Source organism: Anabrus simplex, chromosome 7, assembly GCF_040414725.1.
Source record: "Anabrus simplex isolate iqAnaSimp1 chromosome 7, ASM4041472v1, whole genome shotgun sequence".
NCBI lineage: Eukaryota > Metazoa > Arthropoda > Insecta > Orthoptera > Tettigoniidae > Anabrus > Anabrus simplex.
Genome location: NC_090271.1, coordinates 304209479 through 304232325, shown reverse-complemented (window position 1 = coordinate 304232325; position 22847 = coordinate 304209479). Strand labels below are relative to the sequence as shown.

The 22847-nt window shown below is 38.4% G+C and overlaps 1 protein-coding gene across 1 annotated transcript in view; it reads left to right on the top strand.

The window, feature by feature from the left end:
- The first annotated feature begins 958 nt into the window (after window positions 1-958).
- Mfe2 (peroxisomal Multifunctional enzyme type 2) overlaps window positions 959-22847 on the top strand; it is a 206971-nt gene continuing 185082 nt past the window's right edge. The window contains exons 1-2 of the mRNA XM_067151756.2: window positions 959-1147; window positions 12069-12134. Of these exons, the coding sequence (XP_067007857.2) occupies window positions 12077-12134 (58 nt within the window). The 5' untranslated portion in view covers window positions 959-1147; window positions 12069-12076. The remainder of the gene's footprint in view (window positions 1148-12068; window positions 12135-22847) is intronic.

The window sequence follows — 22847 nt, the reverse complement described above, 5'->3', positions numbered from 1 at the left end:
TCTTCCCTGATCGTTTAGCCTATATATCATTGGTATTTTCCTAAGTTGTAAATAAAGGGTACAGATCTCTGCACATGGTTATGAGGGTGTTTAGGGGTTGTAGTAAGGATGTAAATGAGAGGGCATATAAGTCTCTGGTAAGACCCCAACTAGAGTATGGTTCCAGTGTATGGGACCCTCACCAGGATTACCTGATTCAAGAACTGGAAAAAATCCAAAGAAAAGCAGCTCGATTTGTTCTGGGCGATTTCCGACAAAAGAGTAGCGTTACAAAAATGTTGCAATGTTTGGGTTGGGAAGAATTGAGAGAAAGAAAAAGAGCTGCCCGACTAAGTGGTTTGTTCCGGGCTGTCAGCGGAGAGATGGCGTGGAATGACATTAGTAGACGAATAGGTTTGAATGGCGTTTATAAAAGTAGGAAAGATCACAATATGAAGATAAAGTTGGAATTCAAGAGGACAAACTGGGGCAAATATTCATTTATAGGAAGGGGAGTTAGGGATTGGAATAACTTACCAAGAGAGATGTTCAATAAATTTCCAATTTCTTTGAAATCATTTAGGAAAAGGCTAGGAAAACAACAAATAGGGAATCTGCCACCTGGGCGACTGCCCTAAATGCAGATCAGTATTGATTGATTGATTGATTGATTGATTGAAGTTTCATCATTAACCGTTGTAAGTCGCTTCTTTACATAGCTCTCCCTCCTCTTTCGTAGTGTACTACTTTCTTCTACTGTTGGCACCTCTCCCAGACATTAATTAACCCGCATACCAGTGACTGGACGTAGCGTCTTACGACGATGTCCAACAACTAACCACGAAGGAGAAGAAGAGATCTTGGAAGAGTGTCGCAGTGACAGGACAACAGTTCTTTACTGTTCCACTGTTGTCTGAACACGTTCCTGAATGATAAATGTGTCCAGTTCCAATCGTCCAATCCCAATGTTTATCATAACCTAACCATGAACCAGCCATTTCATTCGATGATGAACCATTGAACTGTGTGGTACTACACTTGAAATACTGTATTACGTAGCATCGTGACTTGCAGAACGACGTTCGCCTAAGGATATTGTAGAGTCTGAAGCTTACTTAGCGTAGCTTGCGTAATTATTTTCAGGTCGTCGATACCGGTACATAACACGGTATGTATGTCTTATTTTGTCTTTTAAATTTGACTGTCGGACAACTTAATCATTAGGCTAATTTTGAAGTGTCATTGTGACTTGGCACGTAAGTTCACTGTCATTTTCATGCTGATAGTCTTATCAGTCTTAAGACAGTCTTAATGTTAGCCTTTGGTTGTCTTTTTACGCATAGAAGCCTATATCGTGATTTATTCAGCCCTTCCTTTCAGTAATTGCCTGGAGTCTCCTGTACATTTCATTGGCTACTGTGATGGTATAGACCTACTTTAAGCAGATCTCAGTTATAGATCTTACAAGTAGCGAACTACTCTTATGAACTTGGGGAAAAATTGAAGACAAATAATTTTTAAGGTTTTCGGAGACGTAGAAGTGTCAGAATGTTGTCCCGCAGAAGTTCTTTTACGTGCCAGTAAATCTACCGATACGAGACTGACGTATTAGAACACCTTTAAATATCACTAGATGAGGCAGGATTGAACCTGGTAAGTTGGACTAAGTCGGCCAGTGCTCTACTGCCTGAGCTACTCATTCCATCACTGATATATCACATTAATAAATCATCGGGAGGGTACAACTGGGAATCATTTCTATTATTGGATATAGAATATACCATGAAATAGTGATGTATCACTCATGGCTAAGATGAAACTCTAGCATTTGGTTTGGTACTAGACTTATAAGGGAACATGAAGCTGAATGCTGTCAAGAATCAAAATAGGACAAAAATCAGGCGCTAACTCCCTTTCCTATACAGGTACCCTTCACAGGGTGTGTGGCATGTCATGTGTGGTTAGAGATTTTGATATGCTCCTCTATGCTGCGCTAGATGCGTCGCTTAGTGTAGAGACCTCCCAACCAACTCCTTCATCTGCTCAGTCCACATTGCTGGAGCTCTTACTTGGGTCCTTGTTTCTTGCACTTTGCCCTCCACGATCATCTTTACCATATCTCTAGTTCTCCTTGATATGTGGCCAGAGTATCGCAGATAGGCCTGGCTAGTCTTCTCCTTGATCTTGAGCTCTTCTAGGATGGAGCGTTCGTCCGGTGCTTGGTCCAGGATACTTTTAGAACTTGGTGATACACCCACATTTCCAGCTCTTCAATCTTCTTCCCATCAGTTTTATGAATTGTCCTGGTTTCAGCTGTGTATGTGACAATGGGGAAAACAAGAGTATTTACCAGCCTGAATTTGGTGGTGTTAGTGATGGCTCTGTCTTTCCATATGTTCGTCATCTTTGTGTGTGATTGCAAGGTGTCTCCTGATCTCATGCGAGCAGGCCCCATTGTTCATTATTAGGGCACCGAGATAATTAAATCTGCTCACCACTTCAAAACCTCCCTATTTGTCTCAAGTGTGGTAAGTTGTTTACCCGGTTCACGATCATGACCTTTGTCTTGCAAATGTTGATCTCCATTCCCCACTCCCCGCTGGCTCTTGTGAGCTGGTCCATGATAATCTCTGATAATTTACATTTCTGAATGAATGATATCAAAGTGAGGAGATATATTTGGATGATCCATTCATGATGTGGACAGACTGTTCTGAAAAACTGACCTAAATCAGCTGCATACCATAATCTAGTTCACCATGGAGTTGGGGTTGAATGGTGCTAAACTGATCTTAGGTGTTTTGGGGAAGAGGAATTTACATACTGGTATCTTATTTCATATTATCAGACTCAACTAAATGATTGTTACAAAAACAAAATCATTTTATTTTACAACTATTTCTTCTCCAGAAAGGGACACTTCTGGAAGTTCCTTTCAAGGAGTTCATGTCCTTAGTTTATTCAGTTTTTGAGAGTCAGCTGTGATACTCGAGTGATTGACTCTCCTAGTGGAAACATTAATGTTTTTGTTCAGAAAGCAGTGGATTTAGGTTTAAGTTACAAGCATTATTACATCTTGAGCTCCTTCCTGATCGGAGGATATAGAATGTATATCCTACCTGGAAAAGGCCTTTGATTCTGTTCTTAGAGGAGCTATGTGGATGGTATTACGGAGCTTTGGCTGTCCTGACTGTTTTGTGGGCTTAATCTAGGCTCTTCGTGATGGAACAGTTGAATGAGTTCTTCACCTGAATGAGCTATCAGAATTTCCTATCACAAATGGGCTCAAGAAAGGCTGCGTGCTTGCCCCCACCCTTTTCACCCTGTACTTGGCAGCCATGTTTCACGAGACTTCTACTACTGGTATCGACCATGTAGGTGTGGAAATTAAGTTTCGTTATAATGGTGGATTGTTTAACCAAACCAGGCCCCGTTCTCAGAGATTGACTTATAAAACTTCCATAATGGAGCTTCAGTACGCTGATGACAATGCAACACCTGCTCATACACCTGAGGAGCTTCAAACATCCATGAGCTGTTTTAAGGAAGCTTACAAATGATTTGATCCGACCATCAACACCCATAAGATTAAAATACTTGCACAACCAGCAACAGGTGGTACTGTCCCTGAACTAAATATCACCGTACCAGGAACACCTCTTGAACAAGTAGACCAATTCACCTACCTTGGTAGTATTCTAACTACACGCTGCAACTCAGAAAAGGATGTGGCAAATAAATATGCTCTGCCCATTCAGCTTACGGCCGTCTCTCCCACCAAGTTTTCTTGAATAAGGATCTCAAAATATATACCAAACTAAAGGTATACTGAGTTGTAGTCATAGCAACATTACTATATGGATGTGAAACCTGGACACTTTATCGTCATGATATAAAGAAACTGGAGCACATCCATCAGCAGAAACTTAGATCCATCATGAACATCAAATGGGATGACTACATAAGCAATGCTGGAGTTCTTGACAAGGCGCGTATGAACAGCATAGAAGCCTTCATCACTCATCGGCTTAGATCGGTTGGTCAATCCAGCGTATGAATGATAGCAGAGTGTCTAAACAAATTTTCTACAGTGAGATTGGTCATGGCAAAAGGCCTGAAGGTACTCCTATGAAATGTTATAAAGACCAGCTTAAGAAGACTATGAATAGCATCAACATAAATGCTAACACCTGGGCAACAACTGCTCAAAACTGAGTTCTTTGGCACAAAGTTACTGCAGAAGATGTTCACTGTTTGAGTAGGCACGTCGCAGACAAGAAATTGAAACCCATGAAAAGCTAAAACTATGTCAGATCCAACTGCATCCTCCACCCACCTTTAGATGCCTGTTGTAAGAGGCGACTAAAAGGGGCCCCAGGGGCTCTGAACTTTGGAGCGTGGGTTGGGGACCACAGGGCCCGTAGCTGAGTCCTGGCATTGCTTCCACTTACTTGTGCCAGGCTCTTCACTTTCATCTGTCCTATCCGACCTTCCTTGGTCAGTTCTTATTCTTTTCCAACTCCAACGCTATTAGGTTTGCAAGGGCTGGGGAGTCTTCAATTTTCACGCCCTTCGTGGCCCTTGTCTTCCTTTGGCCGGTACCCTCATTTTTCGAAGTGTCTGATCCCTTCCACCGGGCGAGTTGGCCGTGCGCGTAGAGGCGCGCGGCTGTGAGCTTGCATCCGGGAGATAGTAGGTTCGAATCCCACTATCGGCAGCCCTGAAAATGGTTTTCCGTGGTTTCCCATTTTCACACCAGGCAAATGCTGGGGCTGTACCTTACTTAAGGCCACGGCCGCTTCCTTCCAACTCCTAGGCCTTTCCTATCCCATCGTCGCCATAAGACCTATCTGTGTCGGTGCGACGTAAAGCCCCTAGCAAAAAAAAAAAAAGATCCCTTCCCTTTTTTCTCTCCGATTAGTGTTATATAGAAGATGGTTGTCTAGTTGTACTTCCTCTTAAAACGATAGCGGCAAAAGTTCAGTAAAACTTACCATTTTCCAGCTCACGAATCTAGGTGGGATGGGCGTGATCGTGCGGTGGACAGAGCTGCAAACTGTTCATATAAAGAACTAGTCCTAGTGCAGCAGCGCTACTTTTGAATTTACAAATCTTGTACGGTGACAAAGCCATTGTTCTGGATACGTTAGGGTAGTTTAGTGACAAAACAATTGGTTTGGATACGTTAGGGTAGGTTAGTGACAAAGCCATTGGTCTGGATCAAGCAAAGGGGTCTGTTGGCACAAGCCCCCAGGTTAGTAGCCGCAAAGTGGTCCTAGGCCTCTAGTATCCCGCGTGACACCTCCATTGGTCTAGATTGGTTTGGGTAGGTTAGTGACAAAGCCATTGGTCTGGATGAAGCAAAGGAGGTCTGTGGGCATAAGCCCCCAGTTTAGAAGCTGCAAAGTGACCCTTACGCCTATAGTATCCCGCATGACACCTCCATTGGTCTGGGTTGGTAAGTGACAAAGCCATTGGTCTGGATTGGTTAGGCCATTGGTCTGGATCAAGCAAAGGGGATCTGGGGGCATAAGCCCCCAGGTTAGAAGCCGCGAAGTGGCCCTTAGGCCACTAGTATCCTGCGTGAGATGTCCATTGGTCTGGACACGTTAGGGTAGGTTGTGTATTTCTTGTGCGCGGGTTGGTAATGGAATTCATTGTACTTCATTGCTGGGAGTGACGTTATATCACATTGTGTCTCACCCAGTGGAAATGCTGGTATGTAGTTAGGCGATGACTATGGCGCGTGTTAAATTGTATTAGGTTATAAAAGCAAAATTATTTCTGGGGGACAGTAGGTGGGTTCTTGGCTGTCGCATTGAACACCTCTATCCTCTACAAGGTATTCCAGTTAAGATTACTAACATATTTTATCCTTATCATGCTATAAAAGTGTGGTAAGTCATACTGTTTCTTCCAAAACAATAATCACCACCAGTCTTAGAAACGAGTAGTGGCCGACGATCCTACCGTAAGTTAAATTACTGTGAGCTTGCATTCCGGAGACAGTGGGTTCCGTGGGTTCCCATTTTCACACCAGGCAAATGCTGGGGCGTACAGTAATTAAGGACAAGGCCACTTCCTTCCCAGTCCTAGACTTTTTTCCCATCGTCGCTCTAGGACCTATCTGTGTCAGTGGGACGTAAAACAAATTGTACAAAAGAGTTGGTAGAAAATATAATCATTCCAGAGAGAGAGAATGGGGGGGCTTTTCTTGACCGTTGTTTGAAAGCAATCTACCTATGTAGAATGTAGATTTTTGAGTCGGGGAAAGTCCGCTGTGTCATTCATGTCTGAATGTTAAGGAACCCAGATTACCGCAGATGTGTTCATCAAGTACTGTTGGATGTTGTATTCCTTAGCCGTGCTAACTGAGTCATACCATCCCTCATGGTGAGAGAGGGTCTGTGTCTACTTGTGTCATTGTAACTGTGCTCAATTCGGAATGCATTGTGTTGCATTGTGGTCAGGCATACGGTGTGAACACTCATTTATTGAGGTGTGTTATGTTTGGTTAATAATATAGTGCTTTTTTTTAAAGGCAGAAACAGGTTCCAAGAAGGACATTCCAGGAATCATTAATGAACAAGGGGAGTGTGTATGTGAGGATCTTCAAAAGGCAGAAGTATTCAGTCAGCAGTATGCAAAGATTGTTGGTTACAAGGATAATGTCCAGATAGTGGAGGAGACTAATGCTAAAGAAGTATTAAAATTTACATAATGATGACAATGACATTTACAATAAGATACAAAAGTTGAAAACTAGAAAAGCGGCTGGAATTGATAAGATTTCTGGGGATATACTAAAGACAATGGGTTGGTATATGGTACCATATCTGAAGTACTTATTTGATTATTGTTTGCTTGAAGGAGCTATACCAAATGAATGGCGAGTTGCTATAGTAGCCCCTGTGTATAAAGGAAAGGGTGATAGACATAAAGGTGAAAATTACAGGCCAGTAAGTTTGACATGCGTTGCATGTAAGCTTTGGGAAGGCATTCTTTCTGATTATATTAGACATGTTTGTGAAATTAATAACTGGTTCGATAGAAGGCAGTTTGGTTTTAGGACAAGTTATTTCACTGACACTCAACTTGTAGGATTCCAGCAAGATATAGCAGATATCTTGGATTCAGGAGGTCAAATGGACTGTATTGCGATTGACCTGTCTAAAGCATTTGATAGGGTGGATCATGGGAGACTACTGGCAAAAATGAGTGCAATTGGACTAGACAAAAGAGTGACTGAATGGGTTGCTATATTTCTAGAAAATAGATCTCAGAGAATTAGAGTAGGTGAAGCTTTTTCTGACCCTGTAATAATTAAGAGGGGATTCCTCAGGGCAGTATTATGGGACCTTTATGTTTTCTTATATACATAAATGATATGAGTAAAGAAGTGGAATCAGAGGTTAGGCTTTTTGCAGATGATGTTATTCTATGTAGAGTAATAAATAAGTTACAAGATTGTGAGCAACTGCAACGTGACCTCAATAATGTTGTGAGATGGACAGCAGGCAACGGTATGTTGATAAACGGGGTTAAAAGTCAGGTTGTGAGTTTCACAAATAGGAAAAGTCCTCTCAGTTTTAATTACTGCATTGATGGGGTGAAAGTTCCTTTTGGGGATCATTGTAAGTATCTAGGTGTTAATATAAGGAAAGATCTTCATTGGGGCAATCACATAAATGGGATTGTAAATAAGGGTACAGATCTCTGCACATGGTTATGAGGGTGTTTAGGGTTGTAGTAAGGATGTAAAGGAGAGGGCATATAAGTCTGGTAAGACCCCAACAGTATGGTTCTAGTGCATGGGACGCTCACCAGGATTACCTCATTCAAGAACTGGAAAAAATCCAAAGAAAAGCAGCTCAATTTGTTCTGGGTGATTTCCGACAAAAGAGTAGCGTTACAAAAATGTTGGAAAGTTTGGGCTGGGAAGAATTGGGAGAAAGAAGATGAGCTGCTCGACTAAGTGGTATGTTACAAGTCATCACTCTCATTTTTGGTCCGTATTGAAAACAGCGATCTCACTTAGTTTACAAAAGGAGTATATTTATTGTTCAGCCTATTCAATACAATCAGTACCACGTTATGTGGTTAATTAGACAAAGAAAATCTGAATATTATGGGGACATGTTTTGCCCTTCTTATTGGGCATCATCAGCTATATTAAATTTAATCTTAAAACAAACATTGTTAAAAGGACAATGACATTTAGAATTTGTAACAATTGAACTGTGATTTTTTTATGACATTAACATTATAAAATAGTTGGTATAAAATATGATATTGGGACATACAACGCCTGCTAAAATTATTGTAAACTAATTTAAAATCTTGTCTAAAAGAGAATTTGTATCGATATAAAGTTCTAAAAACGGCACATGTCTGGTAAACAAGGATATAGCTTTCTTAAAGAACTGTCTGAAACTGAAATTGATCCCGAAATTCTTGAAATCAACAGAAAGAATTTAAATAATATTAATACACACAGAGTTCAAAATAGAGTAAACGGCATCTGGTTAAAGAATGAAATCAAAATAACGTACCAAAAGAAAGCCCAATTGAACCTACAGTTATATAGAACACATTTAATAGTAGCCCAAGAATTAGTCCCATTAGAATGGAAGTCGTTCCAACAACATGTAGACAACAAATTGACGCATTTGATGGATAAGAAACAGGCTACACTAGACAAAAAACTAATGCAATTAAGAATATCTCAAACACAACATTCTAAGCAAAATACAGACAAAACAGATGATAAATCCATTACGTGCCAACACTCCTACAGTAGTAAATTTGACGGACACACATTTTTCAGATAGAGATAGAACTTTTGAACAAGGGTCCCAAATATATGGTGAATTAGGATGTAGTACTTCTTTAAATTATAAAAACTTAAGATTGTGTTACATTGTTTTATTCTTTGAACTGACCACTGATGAAGGGAATGTAACACGTATGGTATAATAAATAGTTTTCTTTCATTATAAGGTGTATTGACAAGACAGATTCAAGTAAAACTGTTTCAAGTAGTTCTGTAATAGATTCAGACAGGTCAATACGGATCAAACAACCATATTAACTTATCATGGTTAAGTTTATCAACAGACCTATCTGTGTCGGTGCGATGTAAAACCACTAGAAAAAAAAAAAAAGCTGCAAAGAGAAAGTATTGTTATGCCAGTAACTTGCGAAAAGAAACAAATAGATTTTTTGCTGCAATTTTGGGATCATGAGTCTGGCATTCTATCTCTGGTCCAGCAAGTAAACTTTGTCGTCCATTGCTGAAAGGCTAAGTTGAAATTCGTAGGCTTGAATTTCACAAACCACGTCTAGACCGTTTGTGCGCAAGCATCACTCATTCTTCACACTCCATAAATATTCTTCTGTGTGGCATTGTGTACTGTAAATGGTATTGTATTCAGTGGCAGCTTGTGAGGTATGAATTGAGGGGGTCACCCAGATGAGAGCAGAACTAAACTGACTGACTGACTGACTGAATTCATACCTCACAATGCGCCACTGAACATTTACGGTTTTTGGAGACACTAAAGTGCCAGAATTTTGTCCTGCAGGAGTTCTTTTACACGCCAGTAAATTCACAGACGCTAGGGTGATGTATTTGAGCACCTTCAAATATTACCGGATCGAGCCGGGTTCGAACCTACCAACTTGAGCTCAGATGGCCAGCGCTCTACTATATGAAGTACTCAGCCTGACATTATTATCGTCGTCGTCATCATCATCATCTGGGTCATTAACTTTACAACAGTGTTATGGATACACAGAAAAGTGAATTGAAGTGCACAGAATAGAGTATGTTGTATAGTAAATAGTCAGCTGAATACACTAAGTATATTGTACAGTAAATAATGCACACTGAATTAAAGAGAACAACATCATTTGGACTGTTTTCATCCTTATGAAGAAACTACTAAATGTAACGATTAAATTGTTGGATTTATAAATATTACACACCACACTCACACTTGCTTTCACAATTACTAACACGCTGACTTCGAACAGCATTTCAGGATGAAAACATAGTACTATTAGAAACCCCTAAACTGCCGTCCCCCACATTGCCAGCTGTGAGCTCCGGATATATCGAGTTTGTGACAGAGGCTCCTGTAATGTTTGCAATTTCTCCCTCGTCCACATGTCCAGTGGCAAAGTAGTGGAAAGGTTTCATTTTACATTGCACCTTCAGTCACAGAGGGGTTATGCCCAGCTGCTGCATTTAGCACTGGGACTAGCAGAATAGAAGCATATGATACGGCTGTATTTATGCCATGATGACGTAATTACCTTAATTTCGATTATCTTCTTATTTTAATTTCTACCTGAAAAGCAAGGAGGCTCGTGTCTTATAAGGGGGTGGGGGTGTACATGACCCTGTGCCTTTAAAGAACAGCCGACTGATTGTATTGATCATCCCCTCATGGAAAGCCACAAAGAATATATCCATTGTGTCCCTTTCCTATCATTAAAGATGACTAACAGGTTGGCAACTTGGGTTCATAGTTGAGTCAGGCTTCTCTTATCTTACCTATCCAACCTCCCTTGCATTTGCTGGCATGACCTAGTGTTTACAGTGCACTATGTCTTCTGGTATGGGCTAGAGCAATTTTGTTACTTTCATTGATCTGTCTCTGTCTTATCCTTGGCTTTGACAATATGAAAGTGACTGAGGTATGAGCGGTGCTAGTAATGCCAATCCTTATGCAGCCAGTCCCTGCTATGAATGGTGTGAAAATGTTGCTCATAGGGTTGGTTGGTGCATGCATTTCAGTGGGCTTGGCAGACTGGTATGTAATAGCATGTAATACAACTTCTGGCTTGGTGAGGAAAGCAACGGGAAACTACCTCACTCCTCGTTTCCCTAGTACGCCTCTTGAGTGATGCCTAGGCCATCTATGACAGCTGATGGCGGAGCTGTTGAGGATCCAACCAGCCTTAGGGCTGAAGACTGAACATACATACATCCAACCTCCCTTAGTCAACTCTTGTTCTCTTCTGACCCCATCGGTATTAGGTTTGCGAAGCCTAGGGCGTCTTTTTTATTTTCACCACTTTCTTAACCCTTCCCTTTCTTTTACCAGTACATTGTTTCTTTGAAGGGTTGGAGCTATTCCTTTATGTGTTCTGTTTAGAGTTAAGTTGGGATAGTTATTTAGTCGTACTTCCCCTTAAAATAATAATTGCCACCACCACTTTGTAGTGACAACTTTTTGCAAGTTGCTTTACGTCGCATCGACACAGATAGGTCATATTGCGACGATGGGACAGGAAAGGGGTAGGAGTGGGAAGGAAGCGGCCGTGGCCTTAATTACGGTACAGCCCTAGCATTTGCCTGGTGTGAAAATGGAAAACCACAGAAAACCATCTTCAGGGCTGCCGACAGTGGGGTTCGAACCCACTATCTCCCGAAAACTGGATACTGGACACACTTAAGCGACTGCAGCTATTGAACTTGGTGTGATAACAACTGAACTTGACTCGGAGACAGTCAAATGTCATTTAACTCATGTTCATGTCATATCATGTGTTTTGAAATAGTATGACTACATACAGAATGTTAAAATCAGAAATGTTAAGAACATTCTGGACAACCAACTATTTAATAATTTTAGTATTATAAACTACTCTGTTACCTAATGAGGTGGCTATTTGATTTGGGTCACATATTAGTGAGCTTACAATTTTGAAAATTTTGAAATAGGGCACCAAATTCCACTGTTGGCAGCCTTGAAGATGGTTTTCCATGGTTTCCCATTTTCACATCAGGTAAATTAATTACCTTGAATAAGGCCATGCCCGCTTCTCTCTCAGCCCTAGCCCTTATTGCCATAAGACCTGTCAATGCCAGTGCTATGTGGAAAAAAAAAAAAAAAAACAGAGAAAACTCCTATTCTGTTAGTGTCTTATTAATTTGACTGTTTTTGAAATGCCATCTGCTGCAATTTCTACATATTTAACAAGACAGTGACTACTACAATACATACAGTATTCTTTCTTTGTATATGAATGTAATTTTTACCAGTTAATTTAATTAGCCAATATTGTGATGCATTTTCTAGGTATTACGATGGGTGGAGAATTGAGGTTTGATGGTCGTGTCGCTGTTGTAACTGGAGCAGGAGCAGGTGAGCTTATCCTATTGAATAATACTTTTATAGGAGCACTGTGGAAAGTGAGAGCTTTTCTTCCCACACTTTCCTACCCAGTTCATGATAAGATCTTATGTTTAACTACTGTAGGTTGAACTGGAGACTGCAAGTTAATTCATGCGCCAGGTTGGTAAGCACATCAAACTATAGACGTAAGAATTACACCCTTCTCTCTATAACTGTACGTATTAACTTGACTTTATAAGCTGAAATTAAATTCTGGATTTGATAGTTTTTCTAAATGCAGAATGAGACTGACTTCTATTAAACTTGATGTTTTGCAAATACAGTAAAACCTTCTATATGTGTACACCTAAGGGGAATTGATTTGTTCATAATGGAAGTGTGTGTCTACTGGAGAGAGATGCATATCATCATTGCAGCAGTGAAATCTGCTTATGTGATGATGTTAATTTCCTCCCTGTTCTTCATTTTCCCAGTCTTTTTTCTTCCTCAAAATTTGTACTCTGTGGCTAAAGGCCTGTGTATCTCAATCATAGTGGTCATCATTTCAGTCATTCACAAGAACTTCAACATAATACCAAGAAATGCTACTGGTTTTGAGAATCATATACCAGTGCACCCAATTCCATTATATTATTAATGGAAAGGACAAACAACTGGAAATCAAGCTATATACAGGATAAATCACCTAAAACTTGAATCCCAAATATTTCTAAAATGGATGGTGTTATTGATTTGCTGTTTTCACAAAAATGAATTGTAATCAAGGGCTCATATTAGCCCATACACAGATTTTAATAATTATTAGAATTATTATCATTATTGTTATTTTAGAAAGTTACAGTTTTATTCAAATGCAAAAATGTAAAAATCCCTTTTCAACTCTTAACCTTCTTTTCATACTTCAGGTTCCGAATTGGATCGAGAACTTTCTGGCCATATATCTACTTTCTCTTTGCCTGCAAATGAACCACTTCTTTGAGTATCTCATAATTGATGGCTTCTTTTTATGAGATGATATTACAAGCCACCATCAAACTTACTTATGTTACATTATTATCAATACTAACTTATGTGGAAGGACTGCGTACTACGTCAGTTTTTGGATGTCCATGTTTTATTTTCATCCAGTGTGTAGCATTGCTACGCTTGAGACTTTTTAACCATTCCAAAGTGATCAAGTCTTTAAACATTTGTTAATATCTTCACTTTCATTTTATGCTTTGACCAACAAGCACATAACTTGTTTATATTCTTTTAAGCATTGAATTTTTACTTCATCCTATAATGTCACTTATTACTAAGGGTCTATATATGTACTTGTATATCTTTGTTCATACGACCTGTTTCAGCTGATGATGGTGTCCATAGACACCGAAACCAGTACTGAATAAAAAATGTTGTGATCATATTAACAACAAATTATGTATTGAAAAAAGGTGGATCAATTATATTTCCCTCTATTGTATGTTAAAATCCCTTTTGACATTAACAAAACCAAACTAGAGTAAATTAGTATGTTTTCAGTATTCAAGTTCAAGTAGTTGATGAGCTATCGTAGTTTGAAAATTGTAAATACCGACAGTTGTCTGCTCCATTCAAATGCTTAGTTATGAGGCTGTGATGTTTTCTTTACAGTACTGTATGCTTGATTGCATTGCGACTTCCTTCTCCATTACTTTGTGGTAGTTCAAGATGCAGGGCGTGGTGGAAGATGGTATTTACCATTGCTGAAAAAGAAAAGGCAGACATATTAGCGGTGTATAGAGAATGTAGGAAACATTCTGTTCATTCTTGTGCTCTGTATTCAGACAAGTCAATACGGGATCAAACAACCATATTAACCTATTATGGTTATCAACTTGTGCTCTGTATGCAGAATAATATTCCAGCAGGGGTTGCCCATCTCAACAATTCTTTGTAAAGCTGTACAACCAGTTATGTGAAACTGGAAGTGTAACATCCAGAGAACAACAGAAACAAACGAGTAACTGGAGAAGCTTGTGAAATTAATGTTCTAGTTGCTGATGCTACAGATCCACATGTTAGTTCTTGTGCAATTGCATGAGGAAGTGATGTGATTCAGGCAAATGTACTACACATTCTCGACCGTGATAAGTTCCATCTTTATCATGTCTTTCCCTATCATGAGCTACATGGAAACTATTTCGAGAATAGTGTTTAACCGAGAGAGTGGCTGCACGGTTTGGGTTGTGTAGCTCTCGGCTTGCATTTGGGAGATCGTGGGTTCGGGTTGGCAGCCCTAAAGTTGGTGTTCCATGGTTTCAGATTTTCACACCAGGCTGTACCTTAATCAAGGCCACAGTCGATTCGTTCTCACTCCTAGCCCTTTCCTGAAGACCTGTCAGTGTGATGTAAAGCAAATTGCAGAAAATACAATATTTTTTTTTGTGTACATGGTCATTAAGACAATATACACCAATTTATTATTTATCTTGTTTAGTGATGAAGCAACATTTACAAATCATGGCCAAATAAACTTCCAAATCATGCACTATTGGTCCGTAAACAATCCCCGTTAACTTTGTCAAGTGAAATGTCAGTGTCCATGAAGTTTAAATGTGTGGTGTGATACAGTGAACCATCAGCTCATAAGTTCTTTTTTCATCGAAGGAACACTAGATTATGAAAAGTATCTCAGCCTCCTAGCAGATCAACTTCCACAGATGTTAGACGACATTCCATTGCAGACTAGGAGGAACATGTGGTATCAGTATGATGGCTGTCCAGCGCATAATGCACAATGTGCTACAGCTTTTTCTTCATTGATTGTTTCCAAATCGTTGGATTGGACAAAGAGGACATGTACCTTGGCCGGCCTGTTCACCTGTTCACAACTTTAGATTTTTCTCTCTGGACAAAGCTCCATCTTTATCATACCGACTATACCAAATGGTATGAAATGACGTATTATTGCTGCCTGTGCTGAAATTTCGTGTGCATAAATCTTTACACAGCAGACTGAAAACTTGTATTGAAGCTGGTGGTCATCATTTTGAACACAACCTTTGAAAGCCCATTTTATTTCTTCTTTGGAATCCAAAGAATTTGTCTATACACTCTTTTTCCTTAAGTTCTTGCTGACACATGGAGCAGTCAACTGCCATATTTACAATTTTTGAACTACAATAGCTCGTAAACCACTTGTACTAGAATCCTGGAGGGAGGGGGAGAGAGAGAGAGAGATGGGGGAGGGGATCCACCACTGACATAATTTACTCTAGTTTAATTTTTGCGGCAAGTATCCGGTATTCGGGAGATAGTGGGTTTGAACCCCACTGTCGGCAGCCCTGAAGATGGTTTTACATGGTTTCCCATTTTCACACCAGGCAAATGCTGGGGCTGTAACTTATTAAGGTTATGGCCACTTCTTTCCCACTCCTAGCCCTTTCCTGTCCCATCGGTGCCGTAAGACCTATCTGTTCACAAAGTAATGAAATGAAATATAAGGATCCACCTATTCAATACTAAATTATGTGAGAGATTATTAAATCACCCCATAGTCATTTACTTATTTCATGGTACCAGTTTCAGCAAAGTGATTGCCATCAGCCATAGGGAGTTTATAAAGACATATAAAGTGACATTGACATGTTAGACCTTATAGTTAAAATATACTAAATAACTTAAAATGGATATCCATATATGTAGTAGCTGAATAATGTTATTTACAAGTGTATGACTTGATAGTCCTTCAGCTACATTTTACAAGTTTACAACTTGAAAGTCATGTTATTAAAAGAATCTAAAATCCATTATTAAACGTTTTAAAATATTATTATTGCACTTTGTTGGTAAAATATGGCGTATTTTTCGTCTATAATTCGCTAGTAGTATGATGTGTACAAGTAACAAGGAGATCCTTTTTAATTGTTTTTCTTCATTAAAACAGCCATATTGTAGCCATATTTCATCAATAATGGGCTGGTGTAAAAGTAACAGATGGTTCTTTATGAGAAGGTAGTTCCTCAAGAAATATAAGCTTGCGTAATTATATAAAGCACTGGGCTCAAACTTCGTACTGTAGTATGTTAACGTAACAGGAGAATGGATCTCATAGAACAAGTTTGTTGTTACGTATGTTGAAATGAAATGTTCTCGATCCAAGGCGGAACCTACAAGAAAAATATTCTCGAGTTAGAGTTGTGAATAAAGAAATGAGGAAAGAAAGTGTTTTAAGTAGAAGACCTATCTGTGTTGGTGTAACAAAGCAACTTGTAAAAAAAAAAAAGTTTTATTTTGTTAATTTCAATATGCATTGTGCCATTTGAAAAAAAATGTAACTTACTAAATTAAATACACATTCTAATAAAATTATTAAAATCTGTGTATGGGTTACAATTATGAGCCCTTGGTTGCACTTAATTCCTGTGAAAACACATCAATAGCGCCTTCCATTTCAGAAATATTTGGGGTTCAAGTTTTAGGTGATATACCCTGTATAGAAATATAGGACAGTTAAAGGAACAGTTAACAGGACAAAAACAATGACAGGTCAATGTGGTAAGAGTGGAGGGGGGAATAGAAAACACAAAAGGACAAGAACAATCTCCACATCTTCTTACACTGCAATCTTCAAATAGATTTGGCTCTCTTCTTATCAATCCAGTTCTTCTACATCCATTTATCAGCCTCCGATGATCTTGTTTCTGCTTCCCGGCTTCATTAGGAGCCCAGTCAGATAAAGATGGGAAATGGAAAGAGAGAAAAAATATAAAGATTAATAGAAAATAGAAATAGAAATACATTTATTTAAAGTTAATTAAAAGTAGGACCAGAGGTCCCTTTGGCTGTAACTAACTGCCACCTTAACTTAAATGTATCAATTACTATACAAATTCTAATGAAAAGAATACACAAGAGTGTAAGATACATTTTCCTACTGAGGATAAAAAAAGTAAGATTAATAACTAAACATCTAGGAGATTACAATATTACTTTTACCATTTCAGAAACATAGACTACACTAACGAGGGTAACCCGCCTGGTGGCCATGATCGTTAAGGCGTTGAAGTCTAAGCGGTCTGACACCGAGGTTAGCCGGTTCAAGTCCCGTTGGTCGAAAAAAAAATTTCACCATCAGAATGTTGGCCGGCAGGGTGGGGGAAGTAGTGGTATACAATTTCTAATCACTAGATTGCGTGCCAAAAGCCTGGATTAAATTGATGGTGATTCGTTCGTTGAACGGGGACGTTAAGCCTTGAGCAGACCCCTTGGTGCTATTAGACAGGAGTAGGCTACATGCTGGCACCGGGTTTCACCCTCTCCCTTCCTAGTGTCGTATGTCACGTCTTCATTATTTTCATCTCGTTAACTCCTCTGATGAGGTTGACGTCAGGAAGGACATCCGGTCTAAAAGGAAAAAAAAAAAAAGAAAAAAGTGGATTTAACTCACTTATTTTAATTTGGTTTAATCAAAGTTCAATACGGACCCATAAAATGAAATTCATTTCTCTAGATTAAAAAAACCCGCCATGACAGATTCATCTCACCTCATACTCGACTCCGTAGAGAAACGGGACAAGAGTTGGACAAACAGACTACACTAACAAGGAAGAGAAGACGTAAGAGAAATGTATGTAGGAGATTATGTTATTTCGTACTATCGGTTAAAATTCACTTACATGGCTGGAGAGGTAGCGGTATTAAGACTTTTATTTTTTCTGAGTTTTGACACTACTTTGCTGTATTTCATATAGTTCAAGGTCATTGTTTAATTGAGAGGCAGTGACAATGAACGACTTACTGCACTTTACCGTACTATGCTGTGAAAACTGAAGGGTGTTAGCTGTAAACGTATTGTCCCGATCATGCACTTGACTCATCTGAACAAAGGACTCGGTAATATATGAGGGAGCATTAGATTTTAAAATTCTCAGCAGTAAGCAAGCAGCTGAGTATGATTGTCTATCCCTGAGTTTCAATCACTCTGTGGCTTAGTAGTAAAAATTTACATCACAGTCTTGACAAATAATGAAGATGAAACGCACACAGGCATTCTGAACTTGCTGGAGTTTGATATTCTATTTCTCTGAGGACTAGGAAATGGACAAACATAGAAGGAGTAAAGGAAGGTTTAGTATTAGTAATGGAAAGGACAAAAAAGAATCAAATCAAGCAGTATATGAAAATATAAGAACGTCAAAAGTAACAACAGGATAAACTCAATAACAGGTCAGTGTAGGAAGAGGGGAGTTTTTTCATAATTTTTTCATTTTCTATTTCTTCCTATTCCCAACTGTATGTCATTGTGTTCGTCATGTTATGTGTTCCTTTTGATGTTCCTGCCATTCTCTATATACTGTAGCTTGAATTCCAAATTATTAACTCAAGCCATAGAGATACCATCTGCCTAAAAGAAAAGTGTTATATTTGATCAACTACCAGATGTTACCAATTTCTCTACCACAGGCTGCTAGCATGGATGGCTTCAAAGGTAGGGCACTGACTTTATGAACTCAAGTTTGAGGTTTCAACCCCAGCTCAGTCAACTCGTATTTGAAAATGCTCAAATATGCCAGCCTCGTATTGGTAGATTTACTGGAACATAACACGGCATCTCCAAAAACCATAAAAGTAATTAGTGAGATTGTAGAATATAAATTTCATGTTGATTGGTCCGTATTGAACTTCGATTACATTGATATTTAAATAAATTATTAACAGTTCCACCTTTTCAATAAAACATTTTATGCAATGTGAGTTACATTACAAGTTACTTATAAAAATGGTACTAGTTTTGACCTAGGTCAAGGTCATCATCAACGAATAACTCAAATTATACAAAAGCATCAGATAGTCTGAAAAACAATGTACAAATATAATAATGTTAGATAAAACAAATGAGAATTAAAAGTTAAGCAGGTTTTGGTTACTATAGTGTAACCTTGCGAAGTTAAAATTGAAAATGACAAATGATCAGAACGATATTGATATGGTAAAAACTTTTTAGCCGTGCACGTATTATATTAAACATTAAAATAAGGCTCAAAGTAGCCATTGCAATCGTTTCTGGTGAAATGTTCTTGATAGAGAAGGATCCTAAACTAGTGTTACATTTATAATAAAATTCTAATGACCTAGTGACATTGTATGGAAAAGTGTCATAGAAGATTCAGTTGTGCACATGATGTAAATAAAGTTGAATGCAGCACAATGATGCCGTTAGATAAGTTACATAGAAATTCTTCATGCAGTGGGTGAATATTGCGCTTGAAGATCAGATTAGTTTTCGAAGTCCTAGGTGGTAAAGACTCGCAGTTCAATGCAGAACAAGTTTGACCTAATGAATAATAAAAGCCAAAATTAGTACGAGGACTTCTGAAAAACATGGGGTGGATGATAGCATAAGTAATATATGTGACTCAGCTTGCACAGTGGTGTGAAGAGCGTGGCTAGTAGGACGTGACTGATATGGAGAGTAGGTATGAATGAGAGGTACACAGGAAGGCGGGGTAGGACGAAAGGAGGGAGCAGGGAAGGGAGAGGGGAGGAAGGAGGGGCCGAGTGGTGAGGGAATAGGGGGGGTTGTTGTGGGAAGGCACCATGAATGGAACAAAAGATCGAGCTCTGATTTGTTGGCTTAACTTTTCTTATTATGTTAATGAGAAGATCAAATAAAATATTGGGTTTCTCCGAAATGTCATTAAGATTATAGTTTGAATTGAAATGCTGGTCTAAATGTATGAAACAGTTTTCCGTTATGTTTAGAAGAGGTCCTTTATTTATTATCTCAAGGATTTCCATATCCTGTACTATGTCGGTAAAAGTATAATTGAGTCATGCATGTGTTGCCCGACTGCCGAGAATTTGTTGTATCTCAGGACATTTACATGTTCCGAGTACCTTATGTTGAAACTTCTCCCGGTCTGTCCCACGTACGAAAAATTACAATTATTACATTTAATTATGTGAACACCCGATTTTGAGAAAATGTTATGCCTGTTCACTGATGTGGAGTTATGTAAGATTTCTGCATTCTTGTTGTTAGATTTGAAAGCTATTTTTATATTGTGTTTCTTAAAGATATTGGTAACTTTATTAAAAGTGAAAGTAGAATAAGAGGAAAAGTTAGGTTTTTATTTCTTTAACGTTGTCAAAGGGCGATGTTTGTGTACATTCAAATTAAGCGCCTTGGAGAATGTTATCTATAATATAAAACTTGTACAACTTGCGCAAGAAGTTTAAACATTTCTCAACAGATGTCACTACTGTAAAATTACGTTGTGCCCTCTGGTGTGAAGATGGACTATTAAAATTATGGAGACATTTTGTATGTAAAGGTTTCCTAAACTGGAATGTTTAGTGTTTGTTTTTGATTTTCAAAATTTATCAACACTTCTATGTTGGCCATTGAAAATTGTTGTACATCTCTTCTACCAATCAAAACCTTCTGGTATTTATTTGATTATCCAGTGAGAATTAGGGGTGCGTCAGGGCCTTAGCCCAGAGTTTTCTGGAACTTTCCCCTCGGCTATAAAAGCTGGCACATTTTAGGACCAGGTTGTCTTGTTGATCGCTCCAGTCTAGAGTGTGTGTTTATAAAGGAGCCTCTGTAACATCGGACCGTAAGCTCAAATAGGTTTTTATGCATGTAATGTAAATTTCTAGGAGTGCAAGGGTTCGCCTCCTTTCCATTTTGGTTTTTGGGCCAGTAATTTAACCTTTGTTTTTACCGAAGGCTTTGTAGAATGTGTACTCGCTACTCCTATTAAACTCTGTCATTCTTTTAATAGTAAAGAAATCAGACTGTTGAGTATTTAAGACAGTGACTACTGTTTGATTTTGTAAAATCTAGGTTGTGCCTTTGATAGGACTGGAAATTTTTGAAAATAGATTCCTAAGTGTAAATTGATAGAGCAGTAACGCTCTTTCTGTTGATGTAAAAGAAATTGGGAGACCCGTCTCCTTTACTGTTTGTTAATGGGAGCAGTTGTGCTCATGTAATATTGGTAATTCGAGAGTTGCAAGCTCAAGCTTGCTAATTTGTTATTAATTGATTGTTCTGATTTTCTAGAAGTTGTTACCTAGATTGTGAGCTAAATTTTGGTACCTGAATATGTAAAGTCTAACTTTGGGAAAAAAAAAAAAAAAAAAGCAGAGAAAGAAATATGGCTCTAATTTTAAAGTTTTAAATTAATCTTCTGACTGTCTTATATCCACCCATTCATGCCCGCACCTTCTTCCACCTCTGCGTTTCACAGAATCCCCGGAACAATTTGTATTTGTTAATTATTCTTTCTATGAAGAAGCTATTGTAACCGTCGGATTTTGCGATTGTGTGAATGGTATTCATTTCATTTTTTAGTTTTTTTTTAGACATAGGTGTATTGAAGGCTTGGTGGACCAAGCTATTGTAAGTTGCTTGTTTGTGCGCCTGAGGGTGTATAGACTCTTGGCAGATAGTATTAGCTTTTTGCATGGGTTTTCTGAAAATCTTGTAAGTTAAAAAGGTTTTTGGGCCAGTAATTTAACCTTTGTTTTTACCAAAGGCCTTGTAGAATGTGTACTCGCTACTTCTGTTGAAAATGGTTAAATCTAAAAAAAAATTATTTTTTGATCATTTTCGGATTTAAGCGTGAACTTGATGTGTGGATCAATGTTGTTGAAGCCGAGAAGAGTGGAAGCTGCATCTGTTGGTTTTTCATCCATGATTACTAAAGTATCGTCTACATATCCCGCCCAAAAGAGAATATTGGTGAAATTTTTGTTGTCAGTTTTAGTACACTAAAGAATTTGACACCTCGCATTTTAGCCATATCAGTGAAACCGGAATCACCTTGAATGAGACCAAGCAATTCCACCCACCAGTTAGTTATAAACTTATCTAAGGTAACTTTGAATGATGACGAAAACTCTATCTTAGCCAAAGGACCCAAACATAATTGGCCCAATCTCAACGCACTTAACATAGCCACTACTGTGACATAACAATCGAACTGGCCATCAGCAAAGCACCAATAGATAAACAAGATGAGTTAAGAATCGATATAAAAAGGTAACTGAACAATATTTTTACTCCTAATAAGACCATCCCCTTCAATCAGAATAATAACAAGGACTCGATTGCCTAACAAAAATGCATTTATGCCCTTAAAAAGATCAATGACAATGATCTTGTTATTACAAAAGCAGATAAAGGCAACACAACTGTCATTATGGACAAAAACGAGTACATCAGTAAAACAATGAAATTTTTCATAGAGAGTTCATTCACCATAGTTAAAAAGGACCCCACTCAAAAAATTCAACGACTACTCAAACAGATGCTAAAGAATACTCCTTACCTACAGTATTTACAGATCAAGAAAAAACAAAATGAATAAACATGAACCCAGGTCTTCCCACCACCGCAAAAGCACTTTCCAAGATTCACAAGGTCGGCGTCCCCATTCGCCCAATCATCAATTATAGATCTAGCCCTTTATACAAAACTGCCCAGTTCATCCAAATGTTCTTAAAGAAAAATGAACAATTTGTATCTAATAAATCCATTGAAAACACTACAGAGCTAATAGATGAACTTAAAAAAGTTCAATATTCAACCCAATCACACTCTCCATTCTTTTGATATTGTGAACATGTATCCCAGCATACAGACATCTAAACTATTCCCCATCATCAACAATAATTTAAATAAATACAGTAATTTAAGCAAATTGGAAATTCAGGATTTCATGTACATTTTGAAATTAGTTGTAAACA